General features: G+C 38.4%; 1 protein-coding gene across 3 annotated transcripts in view; it reads right to left on the bottom strand.

The window, feature by feature from the left end:
* Positions 1–25,034, bottom strand: part of RTN3 (reticulon 3) — a 43,783-nt gene extending 18,749 nt beyond the window's left edge. The window contains exons 1-3 of one of the 3 annotated variants that reach the window (XM_081153558.1): positions 24,614–24,844; positions 12,830–12,886; positions 1,458–3,821 (exon numbers count right to left, since the gene is read on the bottom strand). In XM_081153558.1, the coding sequence (XP_081009684.1) occupies positions 1,458–3,821; positions 12,830–12,886; positions 24,614–24,755 (2,563 nt within the window). In that variant the 5' untranslated portion in view covers positions 24,756–24,844. Of the gene's footprint in view, positions 1–1,457; positions 3,822–12,829; positions 12,887–24,613 lie in introns of all 3 variants that reach the window. The other 2 variants (XM_081153557.1, XM_081153559.1) reach the window with 2 other exon arrangements.

Below are 25,034 nucleotides of genomic sequence, written 5' to 3'. Positions count from 1 at the left end.
ATTATCCAGCCAGGCCCTATACTTGATGCTAAATGAACATCTACTGTCCTAAGCACTGTGTTACTTGTATTTTCACATTTCATCCTCACAATACTATTATAAATTATTACCTCTATTTTAAGGATTAACATTTAGGAAGATCAAGTTATCTGCCCATAGTCTTTAGTCAGGAAATGCCTTTATAAAAGGTAAATGGTACCCTTCTGCCACAGCAGCCACGGCTCTGCAGTACCCTATGGACATGGGCCTCAACAATGGCCACAAAGTGACCAAAAATGTCAGGAAGCAGAGGCACAGCCAGGGTCTCGGACACCTCACCAAGCACATCAAGTTAGTGCAAGTGGTCAGGGACAAGATCTGAGAGGTGTGTGATTCACTCCTTATGAGGGGCACCCCCATGGGAGGAGCTGAGCAGTGTTCTGGCTGCAAGAGAAGAGGAAACCAGTTGCTAAGGACTGAGGCCCCTCCCCACTCTGTGCATAATAAAACCTTACAGAAAAAAGGGCAAGTGGTAAACACATAAGTTTATACTAACAATCTCATTTTTGTTTTAAATATTGTAACTCCCTGTATGATTTCACTTGAAAAAAGGGATCTATTGTCAAAAGTCTGAAAAACCATAGATGCCCACATAGCACCTAACACTGACCATAAAGTACAGAACTTGGTATCATTTTGAGGATGACGGTCCTTTTGGAGGGCCTTATATATCCTTTTTTTCTTACACTTTCCAAGACCCCAGAACAGATAGCATTTGAAGTAATTTAACTGAAGGCAACTGCTAGGAAAGTAATCATTCAAATAAAAAGAAGATAAGGGGAAGGGCTTCCAGTATCATATAATGAGTTTGGCCTGAAGAATATTAAATAAGGTCCAAAGTAGAAGAATTCATGAGTTGTCTTAAGTATTACTCACAAAATAGTACTAAAATACAGGTTACCTACTTTCAGAGCATAAAATCTCTATGGTATAAGATGAAATTAATTAAAAATTTCATTTACTGTCTATCCCAGCAGGGATTCCTTTATCTTTGATTGCCAAATAGATTTCTCAAGGCCCAAAGCCAAAAACCCAAGTGCTAAGTAGTGCTATTATTATGGAGATTTAAAATAAGCTTTGTAAATAAGTTAGAGCATAAAGATATTCTTAAAAAGTGTTCACCCTAGGGTCAACCAGTAAGGAAAGGAAAACCTAGAAAAAACTGGAGTAAAAAAAATTTTATTTTAGAATATTAATTTTAACAAGTAGTCTACTGCTTTGGGAAATATTTGTATAAGAAAACCAAATCCAGCAACCATTAAAAAAAAAAAATCTACCTTTCCCCAAATTTACAGTGTGTTTTTATCCTAGCCATAATTTTGGTGATACAAATCAGAGACTAAGAAAAATGGCACTCTGATAAATAATCAATCATAGCAGAATTAACCACATGCAGTATTTCTAATGTAAATGGTTACCTGAGAAGTCTGTCAGAAGTCTTGCTAGGACATGCTTGTTTACCAGTTCAGTCTTGCTAAGGCTGGAAAGAAAACCTACACTAGTAGCTTCTTTGATAACAGTGGGCTTTTTGGAAATCCCAATATCAGATCCAGTCTTGACATCTGTGGATTCTAGGACATCATGTGATCCCTGTGGATGAGAAGATTCTGGAGCAAATGTGAAAGTCTGTTTGAGTATTTCTTCAGAAGGAGATTCTACTTTATCCTGTGTGGGAGCAGACTTCTCAACCTGCCTTTCATTCAGTTCTTTAAGGGCTTTGATTGTGAGCTGTTCCTGTTCGAAGTCAAGAGATGCTACTGAAGTACCTTGGATGGGGAAAACATCCAGAAGCTCGTTTCCACTTGGTTTTTTGTTTTGTTGAGAGTATTTGCTTTTTATGTCTTTAATTTCAGAACCTCCTGACTCACTTTCATGCAAGACTTCTACAGGAGTTGTTGTTTTGAAGTCTGTTGTCTTCTTTGATGTTGCTTCAAATGCATTTCCTTCACTTTTATCTACTATTCCTTTCTCCCTGGTTTCTGTAAAAGCTACTATCAGGTCCTCTGGGGAAGAATCATCTATATCTTTAATACTTTTTCCATGTAATGACTCCAAATAGGCAGAGGCTGTCACATTTAGTGAAAATTCTGTCTCATTAAAAACATTTGAAGATGTTCCTGAAGGAAGTTTTTGGTCCTCAGTTTCAACAAACTTTTCAGGAATAATTTCACTCATTCTGTCTGACTGTTTCACATCTCCTAACATGATGTTCATATCGCGTACTTGGGAACATGCCACCATACCAGCTGGACTCCTTTTAAGAATATCAGGCTGAACTTTTGGCTCAGAGTCATTGATCGACCCTTCAAAGTTTTCAGATGTTTTGGTTTCCCTATTATAATTAAGAATCTCTTTGATTTCTCTTTCATCTGCTTTTACAATAGCACTAGAAATGGAAATACGTTTTTCAGCCTGAATTTTGTTACTTTCAAATGAAGTATTGGCTGTGATGTCCTCTATTACTGTGTCATCAGACTCACCAGAACTATCGGCCTCTGTCCCTTCTCCCAACACAGAGCTCTGCCAGTTCATTTCACCTTTCAGGTGGCCATCAGGTAAAACCACATTCACTGTGGCCACTCCAGAACCCAAAGAGACACATTTCTCAAATGGAGACCCAGGTAACTCTGAAAGTGTGTCATCTTGTTTCTGCATATTGCCTCGAACACCTCTGATATTGGCGTCTGTTACGGAATTGAAACAGTCTGGTATAGGTTTTTCAATGACAGCATTTTCTTGTGGGAGAGATGATTGTGCCCAGTCATCTGTTGACTTAGTGATGGGAGTGCTCCCAGTAATAGAACATACAGGAATTTTCTGATGAGTGTTAGTTTTAAGATTTACAACCGGAATTTTTGAATTATATTCACTCATGTCAAGTCCTGTAGCTTTTGTGATATAGTCAGATTTATCGCTCTGCTGTTTCACTTGGGGAACCAAATCCCAAGTCAGTATCTCATTAGTAAAGTTATGCATATCACTCACACATCTAGACACCTCTTCCAGCGCTGCAGTTGTGTGTGAAAACTGTCTAGTAAGCAATGCAGAGGTTGGGTAACGCCCTGCCTCTTTATTTCTTAGTGGAAATACTTTGTCATTAGACTCTGAAATGTCTGCAGATGATTCTCTATCAGTGTGCATTGCCCAGCTACCAAAATCATTTGCGTCCTCCTTATATGTATCTTTAAATTCTTTGTCAAATGCTGCTTTGTCAATAATTACTTCAAACGGTGACTCAGGGGAATCCTTTTCGGCGATCCCAGCTCCCGGAACTGTGCATGGGGACAAGGAGCGTGCGCAAATGCCTCCTGCCTGGGACGGCTCAGTGTGTGGTTTCTGGGCAGTGAGCACAGTGAACTTGTCATCAGCATCCAAGGCAGTTTTGTCATCCCTACTTGGTATCTCATGTGGGTTCTTGGACTCTTGATCTTTATTTATTTGCTCCTCCATTTGAACAACTTCCTTTGAGAGAAAAGCAAGACGATCTGGGAAACCAGCTGGAATGGAAGGATGGTTACCGTGACCTCCTTCTGCAACAGAAACTGGGGAGTTGGCTCCGTCTTTACTGGTCCCCTGAGGCTTTTCCATCTCTTTCACATCTAGCAGAGCCAAGCAGTCTTTCCCTTTTCCTTCTTTGGCTAAAGCAGGCTGGCTGCCTAACTCTTTGCTTTGTTCTCCATGTAGTATTGTAAGGTCAGTGTTACATGTTTCAGAAGATGAAAGAAAGGAGGAAGTTCTAATTTCTGAAGGTGGCTCATTAGAGCAAAGAGAGCTCAATCCCTCTATGGTTAGAATTTGAAAGAAAAAAATTGTTTACCAACTACAATTACACATTAGCTAGTGAGGCCAAGCAGCATGCTTTTTATTTTTAAAATTACATATATATACACAGGATGTATATATACACACACACAAATATTTAACAACACAATGCCAACAGTTATCCTATAGGACATGCATAAAATTGTCATAGGAGAAACAGAAAAGCCACATCATGCTACAGACTGCAAATAACAACAACAAAAAATTCACGACAAATGCTTTTCAGTCTGCTTTTTCCACTGTAAAGGGAAAGCATAAAGAAGAAATGAGACTGAGAAATCTGGGGAAGTTTTCCCACCTTTGTTTGGTAGAGCTATTTAACAGAAACAACGCAACCCATATAAAACAATATGATATTATGAAGTACTAATATTCTCTTATCTGTAAACTGAACAATTCAGAACACACCACTTCTACAAAATCCACTATTACCAGTTTGAGAATCTGAGGGGGGAAAAAAGTGAACAGAGTTTTTTTTTATTTTCAGGAGATACAGTGAACCCCCTTCTGAGCCTAAAAATCAGACTAGAATTATTCTGTTCTGCCCATTGGGAAGACTGGTCTCAGGTAGAGATGGCCTCAACATTTTAAACTAAAGGTACTGAAAAAGTTGGCCTGTTCCAAAATCTCTTGCACCAACTTGCCAATTTAACCAAAACAGAACTGTACAAATTAGTTTCCTAAGAAGAGTTAACTCCAGAAATCCTTTTAAAACAGAAAATGTCCTTCTAGCTTGGCTGGTGTGGCTCAGTGGTTGAGTGTAGACCCATGAACCAACCAGGAGGTCATGGCTCGATTCCCACTCAGGGCACATGCCTAGGTTTAGGCCCAATCTCCAGTAGGGGGTGTGCAGAAGGCAGCTGATCGACGATTCTCACCACTGATGTTTCTATCTCTTTCCCTTTCCGTTCCTCTCTCTGAAATCAATGAAAAAAAACACCCAACCATATTTTAAAAAGAAAACAAAAATGTCCTTCTAAAAAGTACACATCAATTAAGGTGTATCAGTTATTAATATCACAGTAGCCACTGACGGACCAACCTCCCAATCTAGCAAGTGTCTACTGAGGAGAAAGATCAAAACCACCGCTCCAAGGGCAGGCGCTATCGTGGTGCATCCTGCACACTGTTGTATCTTTGGAGTTGGGACAAAGCAGGTCTTAAATCATTCCATACGAATGAATCAAAGATGCAGGTTGAACAGGGGAGACCTAAGAAGACTAGAGACAGCAATGCCTTGAGTGTGAGTAACTGGGAAGATGTGAAAGAGAAAAACCTTTGGGATTACCCTTATTCAGCTTATATTCTTTTTCATGTGAGAAGCTACCTAATAATTAGACAAAAGAAAAATTAATCAAAATAATTTTATAAACATGAAAATAAAAATAAAGTATCTTATTGTAATGAATAAAATTCCACTATTATAAAAATGTTCCAAGTGCCAGATAACGCTCCTCTATTTCAAGACATCACTGAAATTTGATGTTATAGGGACTGGACCTTTAGAACAGTATGACTGTAATCTGGGTAAGAGGTCTTTGTTTTATAAACAGGGGAAAAAGTTTGGTGGTACTGACTGCACTAGTGGGACAGAAAATTAAGCTGTAACTCATATTTAGTTCTCATGTAGTAAACATGGTCACATCTATCATTACATAGTATGGATATTCAGCAAGACTGGATTAAGGATATAAATGAAGCTCGACATTGTAGGTTAAAAGGTTCAAAAACCTGAAATTTAGAGAACTATAGGCTATATTTAAATCAGAAATATTCCACAATCTGAGCTATGTATTGTTATTAAATTTACTAGTTACTGTTTCTACCAGGAAACATTCAATGGACTAAATCTGGATTAAGGTAAAACTGTTTGGGAACCCCCTCCCTTCAAACAGGAATAAAACTCTGAGGTATGTAAAACTGACTCCACCTCAGAGAATGCTCAGTTTACATGTTTTATAGAGAATGAGATTTCAGACGATTCAGACCTGTCACCTTACAGGCCAAAGTGGGCAAAATGAATTACTAATAATTCAACAAAAATTTATTGAGTGCCTACCATGTGCCAGACACCATTTTAGAAACGAGGTTAAAGGCAGAGGAACAAAACAGAAAATGTCCTTCCTTCTGTGGCGCTTACAGTACAGAACGGGAGACAGACAATAAGCAAAACCGGGAAGTAAAATGAGCATGACTTGGCCGTGGGCTTGATGAAATGAAAAAGCACGCAACCCACACTGACTGCTAATCAGAGCACACACAGCGCCCACGGTGGGGGTCACGGGGAACATGGCAGAAACATTCTATGCTTTGTCAGGACACAAACCTGTCAGTTTCCCAAGCTCTGCTCCTCTCCTATCTTTCTTGAACTCTTAACACTCCAAAAGCATTTTAATTAAAGATTCTGTAATATGAAAAGATGTTTCCTTGGCTAGTTAAAACCCTAACAAACTTGGACAGAACTGAGTTGCACCAAGACAATGAGAAAAAATGGAATGGAAATAAAGAGTTTATAAAGAAACGAAAACAGCCCGGGCGGCATGGCTCTGTGGTTGAGCATCAAGCCATGAGCCAGGAGGTTACAGTTCGATTCCGTCAGGGCACATGCCCAAGTTTAGGGCTTGATCCCCAGTAGGGGGCGTGCAGGAGGCAGCTGATCAATGACTCTCTTATCATTGATGTTTCTATCGCTCTCTCTCTTCCTCTCCCTCTAAAATAAAAAGAAATGAAAGCATTAAATAGAACAAAGACCAGAATCTAATAAGCCTTTTAGAACAGCTCACATAAGCAAAGACTCTTCCAATAAGTCAGTACGGCACTTAATAAGTCACTGGTATTGTCCAAGTCTGTGTCTGGTAAAATGGCACAAAACTCCAGGGAGTTTGAAGATTGCTAGTTTTTAAAATACTATATATACACTGTAAATCTCCCTGATGAAATAACTCCAGATTATCTTACATCTCAGAAAATGTTCAATACCCTCTGCTCTTTCAAAAGATAGCCCTTCACATGCAATAAAAGAGACTTTTAACATCACTCAAATGTCTCTCAAAAAATTCCCTCATCATGGGTATTTTCTAGTTATTTGCTGTAACAGGATTCAATGTGCACATTCATTTTCAAGAATTCTAATCACTTAAAAATATGGCATTATTCTATTAACAATGGCCACACATCTACTACTAGAAGGGACTCAATACATGGTGAGAGAAAAACGTCTTAACCTACGACCACAGAACATCCCCAATGACCCAGCACTGAGCTCTTTGTTTACCCTTATCTTCTTAAGCTCTAAATTCTGAAAAAATATTAGAAAATTAAGTTGGCAGTCATTCTAAATTTCTAGACCATGCCCAAGCCAAAAATTCCAATTAAAAGATGCAAGATCCTTTCACTACACTTACCAATCACATGGCCTGGGCAGATTGTTAATCTCACCTAAAAATGGGGATACTAAATCATCTAACCTGAGAATTGCTGTCAGGATTAAACTGAATTAATACGTGTGAAGTGCTCAGAACAGTATTTGGCACTTAGCAAATTCTCAATAAATGTTCCCAAGCAGCACATTCTAAAAAATAAAAATAAAAATAAATCTCTCCCGACATAGAGACTCCAGACCATCTGCCTTTTTATTAGGGAAGAGAAAAAAGACATATTGTCAAATCATAACCACCTCCCCTGGTATATAATACAGAAAATCTTCATTCAGAGTTTTAGACACTTTCCCTCCTACCATTCACAGGTAAAAGAAAGGAATTTAAAGAGCTTTTATCCACTTCAAATTTTGGGTGATGCAACTTCTAAATCAGTTAGTACAAACCAAATGCCTATGATATTCCAAAAACTGTGCTAGGTTCTATGTGGATAAAGACATTTAAGGCAGCCCAATATAAAAAAATTGTAAGCCAATGTTGAAAGATAAGTTTCCTGAACGAAATGTTTTAGCAAATGATCTTTATCACCACCAAGGTCAAAGTATATGTTAGTTCAATGTCCCACTAGCTGAATGATTTAATAACCTAGCACAAAAATAGCCTTTGGCACCATCGTTTATAGTCCCTTTCAAACTTTACAGCAACCACTGGTACTTCACTAGTACTTCACAGGCTTTATCTCTGACTTACTGACTCAGAATTTCCAGAGGAAGATAAAGCTCAGGAATCTGCATGATAAGTTTCCCAGGTAATGAACCTGGTTTGAGAACCATACCTTTACTGTATTTTATTAGTTCTAGAAGAGCAGAAAAATTGAGCTGTATTTCAGAACTCTAGTCCTGTAAAAATCCCACAGATGACACTGACACTGTCACTCCTCACCAGACTGTCCCAGAGCACAACGTCTAGGTTAGTAGGGGATGGGGCTGGAGTTATCCTTGTGCCTGCTTTAAATACATCTATACACTAATTGTAAAGTACACTAACTTGAAATTTTGATTGGAATAAGGAAAAGTTCCATTCAGCTAGAAAATACGGTAAGGAAACTGAGGTAGAATTTTCCCTCTTCTATGCCAAGTATTTTATTTTACAGGACACGATGGGAGTTAAAAATGACATGATGAAAAAACTTCCAAGTGAATGCTCTGTACACATCAAGTAAATATAGTCAAACTAAAAAAACCCACATACATTTACTCTATGCTTCAAAATATCTTTCTTATTCCCTAAACTGTCCTTTAGTTCTTCCGAAAATGAGTGAATAGCTTAGAAATCTGGTATGGTTGCCATTTGGCTACTGGTTACTCCCCCTACCCCTCACGCATTCATTACTTGTAATGAAAGGAAATCTGTAACTTGGAAAAGCCATACATATCTGTGAAGACCGACTGGCAGCCTGTAAGGAGCCACTAAGTCACTTCCTCACATACCTACTATGCCAATTCATACAAGGGAGGTGTGAAATATTCAGGTATAGGTTTCCCTAGACTTGAATTTTCTCATGTTCACAAAACAAGAAAGACAAATTTTCGTGCAAAACAACATCAGCAACTTTCAGCCACAGCAGCATCAAAATAGGAAGTTAGCCAGCAGACACTTTGCAGCCAAGCTAGATCCTAAACAAAAAGTCTCTTTTGTACAAAGAAAAATGTTTTGCTTTTGTTTAAAAAAAAAGGCTGTAACTGGCAAGTTTTTCCCCCACCACGCTTGCCCCAAAGTTCAGTGTTTAACTTCCTATTCCAGATGCCTACTGCAGGACTCAAATTGAATGCAAATGTTGATTACTGCAAATGCAACTCTAATTCTGGAGATCCTCCCCAATCTTATTTTTACCTACTTTCCTTCCAATGTTTTCTAAAGAAAATCAGTATTTTCCAGCTTACATTTTTATCAAAGGTTTCAAAAGTAGAAACCAAATTTCAGTTTGACTTTGTGTTTGATGGAAGGACTATATCCTCTAAATGATACTAAATTGCATAACTAAAAGCAGTAATATGGTGAAAATAGTAATTTCTGCCTCTTCTGCTCTTGTAATTTTAATATTAACCTCAAAATGACATCTCAAAAAATATCTGTAAACCCTAAAATACAACTAATATACTTTATCTTTACATTAGGTAGTGGTTACAGGCATGGGCTTTGAAGGTGTAGGTCTGTCACAGTGTGACACTGAGCAAGGTATTTCACCATTTTAAACCCTGGTTTCTTCAACTGGTAAATAGTATCTTTCCTCCATAAAATTGGCTATGGAGATTAAATGAGATAATTCATATAAAGTACTGCATCCTGGCCTGATAGTTAAGTTGGTTAGCGTGTCGCCCTGATACACGAAGGTTGCAGGTTCACTTCCCCATCAGGGTACATACAAGAATCAACCAGTGAATGCATAAATAAGGAACAACAAAATCAATGTCTGTTTGTGTCTCTCCCGTCCTCTCCCTAAAATCAATCAATAAGTTTCTTCTTCTTTTTTTAAAAAATATATCTTTATTGATTTCAGAGAGAGGAAAGGAGAGGGAGAGAGAGAGAGAGAAACATCAATGATGAGAGAGTCACTGTTCGAGCCCGCAACCCGGGCATGTGCCCTGACCGGGAAACGAACCCCGATCGCCTGGATCCTAGGTTGACGCTCAACCGCTGAGCCACGCCTGGCCGGGCAATCAATAAGTTTAAAAAATAATAATAAAGTACTGAGCATCATATAAGCTCAATAAAAATTAGCGACATACTATATCTATACCCCTGTCAATATCTTTATTTTACAATACAGGAAAACATTATTAAAATTTACTTCCCTATTTTGAAATGCTGAGGGATTAGGCTGAAATTTAACTCTTTAATGAGAAAATGGAATCAATAAGCAAAAGACCTACTCAGGAGTAAAACTGATTATTCCACTGACATTCTCACCACAAATCTATTCATTAGCTTTCAAAAACCTTAATCTGCTAGCTAAGTAGCTATATACCTTAAATTAGTACAACTTAATAAATATTACATAATTTCTTTTTGAAACATTAAACTGCCTTTCTTTACTTGGTCCAAATTATTAACAGTTTTTGGTATATGCATCTCACTGAAGCCCATATAATGATAAGCATATATTTCAGGACTAAAAATGTCATTTTTTAATATGAAAATGTCTCATTTAATTACTGTTACATATTGCTCGATATGGTTTAGATATACATAAAAGTGAGGCACAATTATCCAAGGCATCATGCTAAGGGATATGGAAGCCAGAGACAAGTTAGTTAGCTGGGTCAGTGCCAGTGATGGACTCAAGGTGCCTGTTGGGGGCAGTAGTTACTATGAAAGGCCTGCGGTGGGCAGAACTGGTCTCAGCTAATCTCTGCAGGTAGAATACCAACATCTTCTCTTCCCTTATTTTTAAATTTTATTTTTATTTATTTTATTTGGGGGGTGGGGTGGGGAGAAAGAAGCATCGATTTTGTTGTTCCACTTATTTATGCATTCACTGGTTATTCTTGTATGTGCTCTGACTGGGAACTGAACCTGCAATCTTGGCGTATCCGCACAACACTAACTGAACTACCCAGCCAGGTCTTCCCTTATTTTTATCAAGGCAGAGTAGAAGCACCAGTCTTGGCTACCCTAGAACACACCTAATCACTTGCCAAAGTGTTACCTCAAACAACTGAACAGGCTGATCTTTAGACCTACCAATGCAGTAGAGCACCAACTGGGTTATTTTTCCATTATGTGTTCGCATGTATGTGCGTGCGTGCGTGGTTGTTTGCTTTCCAAAAGAAAATGCCACAAAAAAGGCTGGATTAGAACACCTTCATGGATATGACAATACTCTTTTAGCAATAACACTATCCTGAATCTGCACTGGTCAAAATAACTTTTTTTTTTTAAATCCTCACCTGAGGACATGCTTATTGATTTCAAATTAGCTCTCTATAAGCTAAAAGAATGGCAAATCTACTCTCTTTTACAAACTCTCATACTCACTGTGAAACTGAAGCCTACTTAAACATTAGTTTTTAATTTAAAAAATCCTTTTTATTTGCCTCCCTTCTACTTGAGTGTATGCGTACTTTTTCCTAACAACAATTAAAATAATTTTTAAAGCTATGATAGTTATCTTCTCAACATTCCATACACTAGGTATGTTGTGCTTGGGTTGCACTGTTACACTACTTAGGACATCAATTATTCCCTCTATATTAAAAAAGTGGTAACTACAAAGAATGTATTTTAAAAGATATGAAATACTTACAGTAGAAAAATGTAATTATTTGTTCTATTTACATTGTATTTTTACTGGTTTATTTTCCAGAGTAGAATAAATGTAGTACCTGTTCAACTAAATTATTAAATTTCCAATGAGGGCGGGGAAAAACCCTTAAAAATATCATTCTGGTCGGGTTCCAAATGTCAAGAATCACTTTATAGGTTTGAGTTACTTTCTAACATTCATATCTTTTCATGTAAACACTTTAATTTCAAAGGTCATGATTTGACCCGCAAGATATCAAAACAGTGAGGCACATTATAAAGGGTTTGGGGGCTCTAATGTTAGCACATTTAAAAGCAACAAATTATCACTTAAAAGCAACAAGTTATCTATCATGTTTCCTAAGAAGCAGATTAAACCCTGAAAAAATTTTGCTGTGTTTATTTTACCTTACTACGTTTTTATTCTTATATGATCAGCCTTCCTAACAAGCCAGCATCCAGACTTTGCATCTAGGGAATTCAGTGGGGACAATAAACTGTTTGCACAGGGTTCTTAGATCTATCTAGTGAGCTTAATTACCTTTTTAAAAATAAGGGTTTTCCTTTGACCTATATTTGATGTCAAGTACAACAGCACAAACAAAACAGCGCTTCCTTATTAGTGCAAATGAACAAAGCACACAGCACTCTCTCTTCCAGCTTCTTGGCAGTGTTACTACCTCCACAAACCTATAGCCATCTCACTCAGATTCCATTCCTCATTGGTTGGCAGAGATTAAAAAACAAAGTCAGAGCTTAATCTGTAAGAAAACAAGCCTCGCTTGCCAAGAAGTCAACTGATTTGTTCAATGTTCCTAGGCAATTTGGAGCTAGCCTAGCTCTTGGGACAAAGCTCAGAGAAGTTCACACTGAAAAACTCTAGTTAAGATAGTATACTAGTTCAGCGGAAGCACACCTTTATACTGTTTTTCCACACCCAATACCTCTCCAAAGCAGTAAGTTAAATGCATTCTGGGGGTGGGTTGTTTTCTGAGCCACAATTTTATCTGTTCCAAATTCTGTGGGCGAGTTTTTAATTTTTAAGAAATACTCAAAACCACACCTCAAGCTTATGATGTGTTAAAGGGTCCACCTAGCCTAGTTCTACTTTATTAACCTTTACAGGAAATGCATTGGAAACTGCTAAATAGTATAAAGAACTGGCTTGTAGTTTTTATTTTAAGGGATGTGGGGGCAACAGAAAACTTCTGCCAAACATCCCCAGTTACAGCCTCTTTCTCAACATTTTTCTTTTATTAATGCACATAAAAAAATGACAGACTTGCCTTGTGAGGTCGAAAATAGAGATACAGGCTGAGAGGAAGAGGAAGAAACAAAGGAATCTGAAAGAAAATATACAGCGTGAGAATCTGACAACCTCACACAGGAATTTTAACTTTTATTTTATTTTGGCCAAGCATCATAATTTTATTGGGTTTAAGCAAGAGGAAAAACCCAAGTCTTCATTTCCAATTACTGTTTTCACTCACCTGGCAGCAAAACCTTATTTCGTTTTCAGATGCATTTCTAAAAGTTAATCCATTTTAGGAGGGGTGTGTGTCAAATAGTCTCACCTCCAAAGGAAGAAAAGAGGGACTCCTAGCTTTGTTAAACAAGTACAGCCTCGAGAAAGATAATGTTCTCCTGCAACTCTTTGTGGGAAAGGAAAAAAAGGTATCTGATTATTAATTGATATTTACTTTTAACCATTTTAAACTGCACTTTGTGGAGTTAGTCACTAATATATGAGCATTTAAACATGCATAGCTGGCAAGTATGCAAAGTTGACCCTGAATACTTAAAAAATATATAACACAATTCACAAAAATATATAACAAAATACGACTACATGAGAAATCTTCATCTTCTAAAATTATACTCCTCTAAATTTGGCAACATATATAAAAATTTTAAAGGCACATACCTCCCCCCACACACACATTCTTTAACGTGGTAGTTATACTTTGGGAATTTAACCTATAGATATATTTGCATATATGTACAAACACATGTGTATGAGGATATTTATAAGAGCGCTGGTTATAAGTACTAGAAATTACCTAAATGATCAATAGAAGACTAAACATTTCATCCAAACAATGGAATACTTGCTGATATGAAAAAGAATGAGCTTCAAGTATAGCTGCTGATATAAATATGTTGATACATTAAATTAAAAGGCAAAGTGCCGAAGTGCCTACAGTGTGCCCCCATCTGTTAACTGGCAACAAAAAGGACTAGCAAAGAGGACTTTGAGGTCTGGGATGGGAGGAAGATTTGCTTTTCATTACAACCTTTGGCCCTTAAAAAAAAAAAAAAAATCAAACAAACCAAGAATATAAATTACCTTTTCAGTAAAAATGGAAAAAAAACTAATGAGCACAGCATGTGACAAACAAAACCCTCTAAATGTGCCACTGAATATACTAATTTTACTTGTTAACTCCTTTTTTTCTTGCAGTTATACAATGTTTTCACAAGTATTAGAAATATTTAAGTGAGGAGATTGCTTTAAAGGACTGGACCATAGCTATACCTGCAACAATTTAAGAAAACTATTTAGTTGCTCGGCTGGTGTGACTCAGTGGTTGAGTGTCAACCCATTAACCAAGAGGTCACCAGTTCGATTCCCGGTCAGGGCACATGGCCAGGTTTGTGGGTTCGATCCCCAGGAGGGAGCTACAGGAGGCAGCCAATGGATGTTTCTCCCTCATCCATGTTTCTATCTCTCTATCTCTCTCCTTTCCTCTCTCTCTAAAATCAGTAAAAACATATTAAAAAAGGGAAAGAAAACTATTTAGTCAATAAATATTGAGCATATTAACACCAAGGCAGAATTTAGTGGACAACAGGCAGTAAATAACTCAAGACCAGAATTTAAAAACCCACTGCTTTTTAATTATCTTAAAATGTATTATCACATTTACTCCTACAAATGAAAAATAGTTCTTCCCTTTTTTAAAGCAAGCATTCCTATCTATTTCTTTAATGTTTCCAGATGGGTTCATTTCTATTTGCATTTACCTTCAACATTAAATCAGAATAAACTTGAAAACCAAATGCTAAGCCCAATGCCAAAAGAGATCCTGTGAACTTGCTTTCTCACCTCCACCTAACACCTCCTCCTAATGGAAAATTTCAACATAAAAATTTTTATGCATAGCATCTATTCTGATACAGAACATCGATAACGAGTAATAGTTTGCAACAATACGGCTTGAGGCTTCTAACTTACAAAACCACTCTGTACTCACACGCCTCATTTATGCTCCAGGAAACCAAGCCCAAGAATGGTAAAATGGTGATCTTAATTCTCAAATGCTATTAATTAAACCAAACATTATCTTAAAGTAGGCAGGTCCAGGCACTGTATTACCATAGAGTGGTGACAAGTAACTGAAATATTCAAACCAGTAAAACTTCATGAGTTGTGGGAATGCAGCGGAGGCAGTCACTAGGGTCAACAGCAGAAGAGATGGTAAACTTGGTCATAAAGGTGAACAAGGAAGGGGAAGGCATTCTGGAGAGAAGGAACACTGGCCAGATTCCAAGTGGCTTTAAAAGTCATGTAATGAAATTTGGATTACAGCCTATGTGAAATGAGGACTCAGAAAGTTTGGGAGTGACAATATCACATGTATTTTTAAAAGAACTGTGGCAGCAGTGTAGAGCACAGACCTAATTGAAAAGCTACTGCATAATCTTGGCAAGACACATGAGGGCTTGAACCAAGGTGGTGAGGATGGGAATGAGGGGATAGGTTTGATGAGACAGAATAGACAGAACTTGGAATCATTTGGATGTTGAAGACTGGAGAGGTCAAAGGACTGAAGGAATAAATAAAATGCCGCTGATTGGGGTATGGAACAAAGAAGGAATTCCTTATATTAACTTTGCCTAAAAAAATAACTTGTCTAAGGCATATCTAAGTGGAAATTGTTTATCACTATGGACAGGCTCAGGAGAGAGGTAAGGGCTATAGATTAATACCTGGGAGTTAACATTTGGGTGATAATTGACACCACAGGAGTGAATGAATGTGCCCAGGGAGAACTAGAGAGGTTTTACACTGGAATCCTGAGATATACCAATACAAAGAGGTGCAAGAAAGAAGAATGGTGAAGAAAACAAAAAGGGGCCAATACAGGGGGAAATGGTGTCACTTAGAGAAAGAACACTTTAGAGAATGATTGAGAGAGTCAAAAGCCAATGAGTGAGGGGGAAATCAGCAATACTTTCAACAATAAAGATAAACAAACACAAAACCAATGAGTGGTTAAGATTTTAAAATGGGTCACTGAAATTAAGTAATAAAGTAATTCAGCACTGATGACTATATGGTTAGAGTGGTGGGGAGGGGGCCAGACACTGAAGACTGAGGAATGAATGGAACTTTTATTTTTAATCATTACCCAAGGATATTTTTTCCACTGCTTTTCAGAGAGAGTGGAAGGGAGCCAGCAGGGAACGAGCGAAAGAGACACATCGATTGGTTGCTTCCCGCACACGTCCCAATCAGGGCCAGGGATTGAGCCTGCAACTGAGGTACATGCCCTTGGCCAGAAATGAACCTGGGACCCTTCAGTCCATGGACCAATGCTCTAACCACTGAGCCAACCGGCTAGGGCATGAATAATCTTCTTAGTCTTTACACAGCTGGATTTTCAATCCTCCTAATACTTTAAGCTGCAACAAACTGTCAAAACTACAGGGAGAAAAAAAAATCCAACCCTGGCAGAGTAGCTCAGTTGGTTAGAGTGCCATCCCAATATGCCAAGGTTACGGATTCAATCCTCAGTCAGGGCACATACAAGAATCAACCAATGATGCATAAAATGGGTGAAACAGCAAATCGCTCTCTCTCTCAAATCAATTAAAAAAAATTTTTTTTAAATCTAGTGTTAAACTGTTTCACTTGTGAAAACTAATGAACTAATATTGATACATTATTAATAACCCCATACTGATTTGGATTTCATTAATTTTCCCCTAATGTCCTTTTTCTGTTCCCAAATCCTATCCAGGATACATTACATTTTGTCGTCTAGTCTTCTTAGACTCCTGTGGACTATATCAATTTCTCATCTTACATGCTTTTGATGATGTTGAGTTTTTTAATCCTCACCAGAGGATATGATTTTATTTTTAGAGAGGGAGAGAGGAAGGGAGGGAGAGAGAGGGAAACATCCATGTGAGAGAGAAACATCAACTGATTGCCTCCCAATTGGTTGCCTCCCATACACACCCTGATCAGGGATCAAACCCGCAACCTACCAGCATATGGAACCACTCTCCAACTGAGCCACTAGGCCACTGGAAAAATATTTTACAGAATGTCCCTCTATTTGGGTTTGTCTGATGTTTTTCCCCTGGAGATAGACTGGAGATATGGGTTTTGGGGAAGAATACTACTTAGGTGAAGGGCCATCCTTGTTGTATCAGGTAAAAAGTACATGCTATCAATATGACTTATCACTGATGATATTAATCTTAATCCCCTGGCTGAGGTAGTTTGCCAGGTTTCTCCACGGTGGCACTGCTCCCCACCCTTCCATACTGTACTCACTGGAAGCAAGTCACTAAGCATTTCCCACACTACATAAACTGGCAGGCTGATTTTTATTTATGTATTTAGAGCTACTATAAAAATAGACCAATTGTAATAATGTTTTGGTCCTCTGGAACCAATAAACCTAGATAAGATGTAATATCCAGTTTAAGAAATTCAATTTATTTCCTGTTGGAAATAACTTCCAACCTGACTGGAAGTACCTTAAAGTTCAGAAACATCTTACCTAAGGCACAGAATATGATGCCAGCACATAGAGGGCACTGAACACAGAGGCCTAAACATCAGAGGCTTAGTAAATGCTTGGTGAAAACCACACTGTAAGAGATTTTTAAATTATTTCAAAAATAGACTCTGAGTAGTAACTAGACATTAGTCCTATTAATGTAGTAGCTAGTAGTTCTCTCCAGTTTAAGTCAAAATGGTGTTCACGATGAAGATGCTCATTCTTTGGTTACACTAGTTGGAGAGCTTCCTTCCTTCCTTTACGGAGTAAAGGTAAATGCCATCCAAGACGAAGAACAAGCAGAACTCCTGTTGCAAATAAACAAGATGAGAAAGTCTAATAGAAAAAAAAAATGGAACATGTAAATAGGAAATTGATCACAAATATTTTAATAACCCAACTTTAAAACAGCACTATAGTTACTTTTAGGAATGTCTTTTCCTTCTCCAAATAATGTGCAAAATGTATTAAATCAAAATCTCAGAATTTGTTAGGTGTAAGATTGAAATTAAAATTAAAATAAGTTTATTTTAACATATTTTAAAATTCTGACACATCAGACTAGCCTACCATTGGGTCCTTATTGGAAGTGAGTCTTTCTAACAGACCAAAATGTGGCATTCAAGTGGTTAAAACAAGCAGAACTCCTGTTGCAAAAGAAACAAAATGAGAAAATCTAACAGAAAGAAAAAATGGAATGAGTAAATTTTCTGGAGTAATGTCGTTAGTGGAAAACAGGCTAGAGTCCACAAGTAATGATAATAGTGAAAGAAGCCAACCTTAAACATAAGATATATTTATTACAGAGTTTTATGGGCTTACATGAAAACTCTCTCCTCAGTACCTAAATGGATATATCAATTTTCTTATGAGTTTTTGCAAAGCTTCTAATACGATTTTCAAAAACCAAATGTTCTTAACCTGAGGTTTAAGAATGGAGTTCACAGTAGTTCATGAACCCTGTGAAAGTTTATGCAATACTTGATTTATATGCATGCTTTTCTGGGAGTAGAGTTTCTTCATCCATTCATTTATTCCACAACAATTTCATGAATACCTATTATGAGATGACTAGTTTTAGTTGTGGAACAAAAATGGTCAGGTTTCTACTCTTATTCAAAATATCCAAGGGCCTGCGCTTTGTTCCAGGTTCCGTTCAGGCATTAGGGACAGAACAGTGAACAAAACAGCAAAAACCTCCGCTCTGATGGGACTTAAATTCTGGTGTGGAAGACAGACAGATAAAATAAATAGGTCAAATACATAGTAAGAGAGATGATGACAAATGGTAAGAAAAATAAAGCTGGGGAGGCCTATAAGGTATTTTTTTCCTTTCCTTTTTCTCTTGTGACATTTAAGTAAGTTGGCCAGCCAAAGGCCTAAAGAAGGTAAGGGAGAGTGAAGAGCTGTGAGGATATGTGGGAGAAGAGCACTCTAGGCAGAGTGAACAGCAAGCAAGACTCTAAGGCAGAGGGTATTTTTGCTGTGAAAAATAGCAAGGAGGTCAGCAGGACTGAAATGGGATGATCGAGGAGGAGGGGCCAGACAACACGGGGCTTCATAAACCCTCTAAGGACTTTGGCATTTACTCTGTGATGGGAAGCCAACGAAACATGTACCCATGAGTGACATGATCCAACTTAAATTTTTTACAGATTTACACCAGCTGCTGTGCAGAGAATAGACTGAAGAGAGGCAAGGGAGAACGTGTGGAGATGTTAGGAGGCAACTGGAATAATCCAGGAGAGCTATACTAGTAGCCTGGCAAGCAGTGCTGGGTGGTAGCAATGGAGACTGAGAAAACTGGCCAGACACTGGATGTACTTTGAAGGTAGAATCAGCAGGATTTGCTGATCATTGTATGAAGGAAAAAAAGACCAGGATGACTCCAAGCTTTTTGATTTGGGCAAAAAAGACCAATGGACATTTACTGAGATGGAGAAGACTGTGAGAGAAACAGATTTAAAAGGAAAGATCAGGAGTTCAGTTTACACATGGTAAGCCTGAGATGCCTATTTGACATGGAGGCTGAAGATAAAAGATTTGGAAGTCATCAATGGTACTTCAAACCACAAGATGGATGTCATAAATAAGACCAATGAAAACAGAAAAAAGTTCTAAGAAGTGAGTCCTAGAGCACTCTGAATTTTAGATGTTGGGAAAATAAATTAATGATGGTTGCACAACAATACTAAAAACCACTTTTAAATGTGCTTTTTATGTTACGTGAATTATGTATCAAAAAAAAAAAACTAGCAAAGGAGACACTGGAGGAGCAGCTAGTTAGAGTGTGTGTGGTATCATGAATGACAAATTGAAAAAGGTATTTCAAAGATTTTATCAAAAGCTGTTGAAAGAACATTTAAGATGAGGGCTGAGAAGTGACCACTGGATTTAACAATGTGGAAAATAACTGGTGAACCTGACGAGAAGTTTCTGTAGAACAGTGGAATAAAAAACACACCTGGCTTAGAAACCATGGGACCAGAAATTAACTCAAAGTTAAAACTGATAACTTAATTCAAGAGGGTGAGTGAACCACTTCTATCACATTTCAAATTTTAAAGAGAAGTGTGTATATTTGAAAGAGAACTGAACTGGGCCCTCAATCCCTTAGTTTTATCCTATCCTCAATTTCACAGCCACCAACCTTTGGTCATATCACTTAATCTCTGAGTCTGATTTCTCATCTGTAAAATGAGGTTTATATCATTACCTGACTACCTCACAAATAACATAATACAAGTCTTTCTACTATTGAAGATAGCCTTTAGAGGGATATGTTTTATTTACTTTCTTATCTCCCACTGCAACTAACAAAGAGCTTAAATGTTTGCTTGAATATTTGTTAAATTAAGCTAATGTATGGGCACAACTTAAACCATAAAGCAATACACAAGTGTAAGATATAAAAATTAAATATCTCTACCTCCTATATAAAATGAAGACAATGTTCACCGTTGAAATGCTTTCCAGTAACAGGACAAAAAGAGCCCTGTATTGGTTTACCCTTCCATATACCCTGAAGGGCAAGCTGCCAGTGAGAAACATGTCAAAAGGCTCACATGTCCTCTTTTGGTTAGGTCATGATGATGTGCATACAGGGAGAAAAAAAAGTTAATTTTTACAGGGAGAACACAGATTAAGAATATTTCTTTGCAATTTAAAAAGACCACAAGAGTGGGCTACCTGACAGTGCCCCCTCCCAATAATGTAAAATACAAATGCAAATCCTATCCAGTATTTAAAGGGATTCTCTGTGAAACTGCAATATCACAGAGTAACATGTCTTACATAAGTCACAGACATGTAGTAAAAGACTTCAATGATGCAATCACAAGCAATACTGATTATGGTTAAACTTATTTAGCATATACACCTTTTCTAAAACATCTATAACACCCAATGATCCAAAATAATTCTAGAATTAGTAGCTATTATAAACAAGAAAAGGTAAATCAGTTTCCTGAATTGGTTTTAATTATATGAACATAGTATCAACTTGGTAATTTTTATTTAAAAGGTTTTACTATGAATTTTACATATCTGTCACAAGTCGGTACAGTTTAGGCAATTATAAATTCATCATTAACAATTAATTATAAGCTAACTATAAGTTTGAACACAAACTATAAGCTAAGTACACACAATAAATATGCATAGTTAATCAATTCTAGGATTATGGCTAGTCTAAAAAGAAGTGCCTTTCTACAGAATAACCTCTTGACTCAAACAAAACTGGAAACCCTAACTTTCCCTTTCCCTTCAATGACATGTCACCAGTCATGTCACCAGTTCTTTTGCTACCAAACTTCATTTACAAATTCATGAAATACACAGGATTAAATAGGTGACTCCTGTATCAGGAAGAATATATCATTTCCTCACCACAGAATACAATAAAAGCAATTATATTAGTTTTATTTTGTTTCCAGATCATCTCTAAAATAAAACACTGATGCTCTGGATTTCAATTTTGGGTTAAGTTATGCCTGTTAAATATATATAGACTGGTTTGTTTATCAAAGTGGTTAAATTACTTGTGAATTTGACCCTAAGAGAAAACAGCATTATAAGAAACCTTTTATTCCTAGGGAATAAAAACCATCCAAATCAACAGGTATTTTGTAAACTATATTGACCTGGCCATTCTTGCTGTCTCCTATACTCTTGCTTCCACTGATAGGAGTTTAATAATATATCATAACTATACTTATTAAGGTCAGAATGCTGTAAATAATATTTAAGCATATAGATGCCATGCCAAACCATCTACAAAACATCTTGGCTTTCCCTGCCCACAACCACCACTTCTTTAACAGACCAGCTGAGTGAAAGGGGTAGCAGCTTTAAGACATTAATGTGAGGGGTCAAAAGCTGAAAAAAACTCATTTTTAAAAAGAAAAAGGTATTAAGATCTTTATTATGAGAAAGATTATGATTTCTCACTTGTAATTCAATTGCTGTTCTGTATCTACGTGCAAAAGTTTGTAATCCGCAAAGAGATGTATAAAATATTAGATATTGTAATTCAATAAAAATTAGGATTTAAGGGTGCAAGGCAAATTTGTCTAGGGCACATTGCTGAAGCTTAGGTCATACAATTGCACTAGGTCATACAATTAATAAGAGAACTAAAATCTAGATGTCTCTGGGACTCAAGTCTGTGTTTATCACCATATTACAGTGCCACTGATAATTTGATATGAATATAATACACATAATGTTAGTGTTGAACAAGTAGAGTCCTTTTCATTTAAGGGTTAAGATGGAAAATACAAATTATATACCACATTTGATTGACTTGTTAGAACAAAGTGTGAAAATGATGCCACAAAAAAATACACAGAACAACTAAGTTTCATGAGTGAGGAAAGATTTAAAGCATAAATTAAAAAAAAAAAAATTGTCCAAGCTGTTTTTGCTTTGAGTTAATTTCCTAGGACAGATAGAAGAAAAGCCACTTTATTTTGGCATCATGATTTTCATAGCAATAATACAACTCACCCTGAAAAGAACCCTAAATATGTACATCTCTTTTACCTCAACTTCAAGTTTCTGCCTTGAAATCTTCAGTTTCCTTCAAAGGCAGAAATCTGGGAAGGCAATCCTGGCCCCTGACTCCCTCCTCCAAGCACACTACATTGCAGGTTGCACTAGCACCTACGGCACCGACCAGAGAGTGCCATCACTCACTCTCTACATTTAGGTAGAAACAAGAATTTCTAAAATCGTTACTCAACAGGTCAGGCAAGACAAAACTATTTCCTAAAGGACACCAAGTCCTTTACTCTTCTTTTACTTTTTCAAAGTCCCTAAAACCAAGAGGAGGTTGGTGAAATAACGTGAAGCTGAAGGTTGACATCAACACACGTAGATTTTTAAACTATCAAGGTAGATTTTTCTCATTACCCTTTTTAAATGAGTTAAACTTTGGAATAACAAAGTCCATCTTATTTTCATGGTGCAGAAGCTTATGACATTTCCTTTGAGAGATGGAGAAAACATTCTGCAATGAAATGATGACTATACATGACAGTATCTCTTAAGCTAAACTCTTCACGTAGTGTCTTGACAAATGAGGATCTTACATTGGGCCCACCAAAACCGTATTAATGATTTTTACATTATTAATACACATTTTCAGTTGATAAGAGTTTAAGACAGGGAATCTATCGAGTTTATTTTTTAGGTGAATAAAAAATTTTAAATCAAGAAAAATCAAAAGATATGCACAAAAGGGCCAGTAACGGAAACAGTAAGCAATGACAAGTTATTAGCCAAAACACCAAGTTGCTAAGTTATAGGAAAGCTGCTGTTCACCTGGACCTTTTCCGAGAACACAAAAATTGGGAGGAGAAACGCTGGTGATTTAAAGAAAACAAGGGTTCTAAATTTGCTGCCTCATTACTGTATCTGGACAGCTAATCTTGACCTTGCAGAAGCTTCCTCTTCTGTTAATACTGAAGTGGTCATAACCACACTGAAAAATCCAACAGGGTACCAAAACTCTTATGCTCAAAAAACACATAAAGAATATACTTAAAGCTAGGATCAGATATGTTAAGTTCTTTATAATGATCAACACAAGATTCTGGCAAAGGAGACAATGAAGCATTTAAAAATCTCTCAAAATCCTTTAAGGTAACTAAATAGTTATTATCTGTACTCTTCCAAGCTTATGGCCCTTCCTTTGACAAAAATCTTTTTTTTCCTTCGAAGGCTGAGGTCCTTTAAAACCTACCACCTGCTCAGGGTACATTTTTTTCTACTCGAGAAGGCATCTGCACTGCAGATCTCGGCCGTAGGGGAGCTTGCCAGCCAGCTCCCACCAACAGGCGGGCGCGTATACAATGGAAACTAAAGCGGCCTGCAGTTTCCCTCCTCGTCTTTCACAGAGATGCAAGAAGGGGGTTCCACCAGCCCCTGCTTTGTCTGAATATCTCCCCCTCCCCCTTTTCTGCGGTAAACACACCCTTTTGTTATAATGCGATCAATAGCAGCCCACAGAAAGTATGAAATCAAAATACGATGGCTGGGCCTGACTCTATTTATTATCTTCTAGAATATAAGCGATTGACTGAACGTCCCCACCCCCACGCCGCGCAGGGAAGATCAGGCGGTGTTGCAGAAGCAGCCACGGATCCATCTTGGACCATCAGCAGCTCCCTCCCAAATCTTCCCTGAGCTATTCTCATCACGCCTCCCTCTACCTCGGAGCCTGAGAAAAATCGGGCATTTGGGGAGTCTAGCTACAGAAAATTAAAGGCAGATAAAAACGGTATAGAACACGGCTTCAATGTTTCCACTAAACTTCCTCGTCCTCCGCATCGGCAACCAAAAAAAAAATTTTTGGACGACTACCATGAATGTCTGATTATGTCAACACCTGTCTGCGAACTTGCAATGCAACCCTTCCACAACCATCCCCTTAAAATCCTATCATTTCTCCGGCGACCAACCTGCCCCAATCCTCTGCACCTCCTCCTCCTCTAAATCGCCCGGTTCCGTGGGCTGCTCCGGGATCTGGTGTTTTTCCCCACCTGGTCTTGGCGTTAACGCCCACTCTCTAGAATATCTCCCCGCCCCCGACCTGTTTTCCTCACACCCCGTTATTTCCACACCACCGGCACGACCTTACGCTCCCCTCCCCCTTAGCCCATTTCCAGACGCCGGTCCCCGGGGGCCGCAGCCTCCAGCGGGGAAGGTGATCTGCCTTCCCCTAGACCCCCACCCCCCACCCCCCCGAGGGCGGGGTTCCCCGACGCGCCTCACCGGCACAGGAGGAGCCGCAGCTCTTCGCCCCTAGGGCGGGGCAGGCACCGGGGCTCCCGGCGCCGCCGGGCGCGGAGGGCTCGGTCCCGGAGGACGACGAGGAGACTGACGGGGACTGAGTGGCCGCCGACAGGTCCGCCATGGCTGCGCAAGGACGAGAGAGGGGTGAAGAGAGATGTGGGGCGGGAGAAAGGGAGGGGAAAGAAAATAATAGGACAAGGGGCTCTTCGAAATCTCTTCGCTCCTCCTGCTCCGAGGACAGACTCCGACGGACTGACTGACTCCGCGGAGCACAGCGAGAGGGCGGGAGTGCGAGTGCGCAGACGCACAAAGGGCCGTGGGGCGGGAGGCGGGGGTGGGCGGTGGCCGCGTCGGGGCGCCCAGCGACGCAGGACGCAGGCGCGGGAACGGTCCCTCCGCG

This window comes from Miniopterus schreibersii (assembly GCF_964146895.1).
Source record: "Miniopterus schreibersii genome assembly, chromosome: 12".
NCBI classification, from domain to species: Eukaryota; Metazoa; Chordata; class Mammalia; order Chiroptera; family Miniopteridae; genus Miniopterus; species Miniopterus schreibersii.
This window is presented reverse-complemented; position numbering and strand designations above follow the sequence as displayed.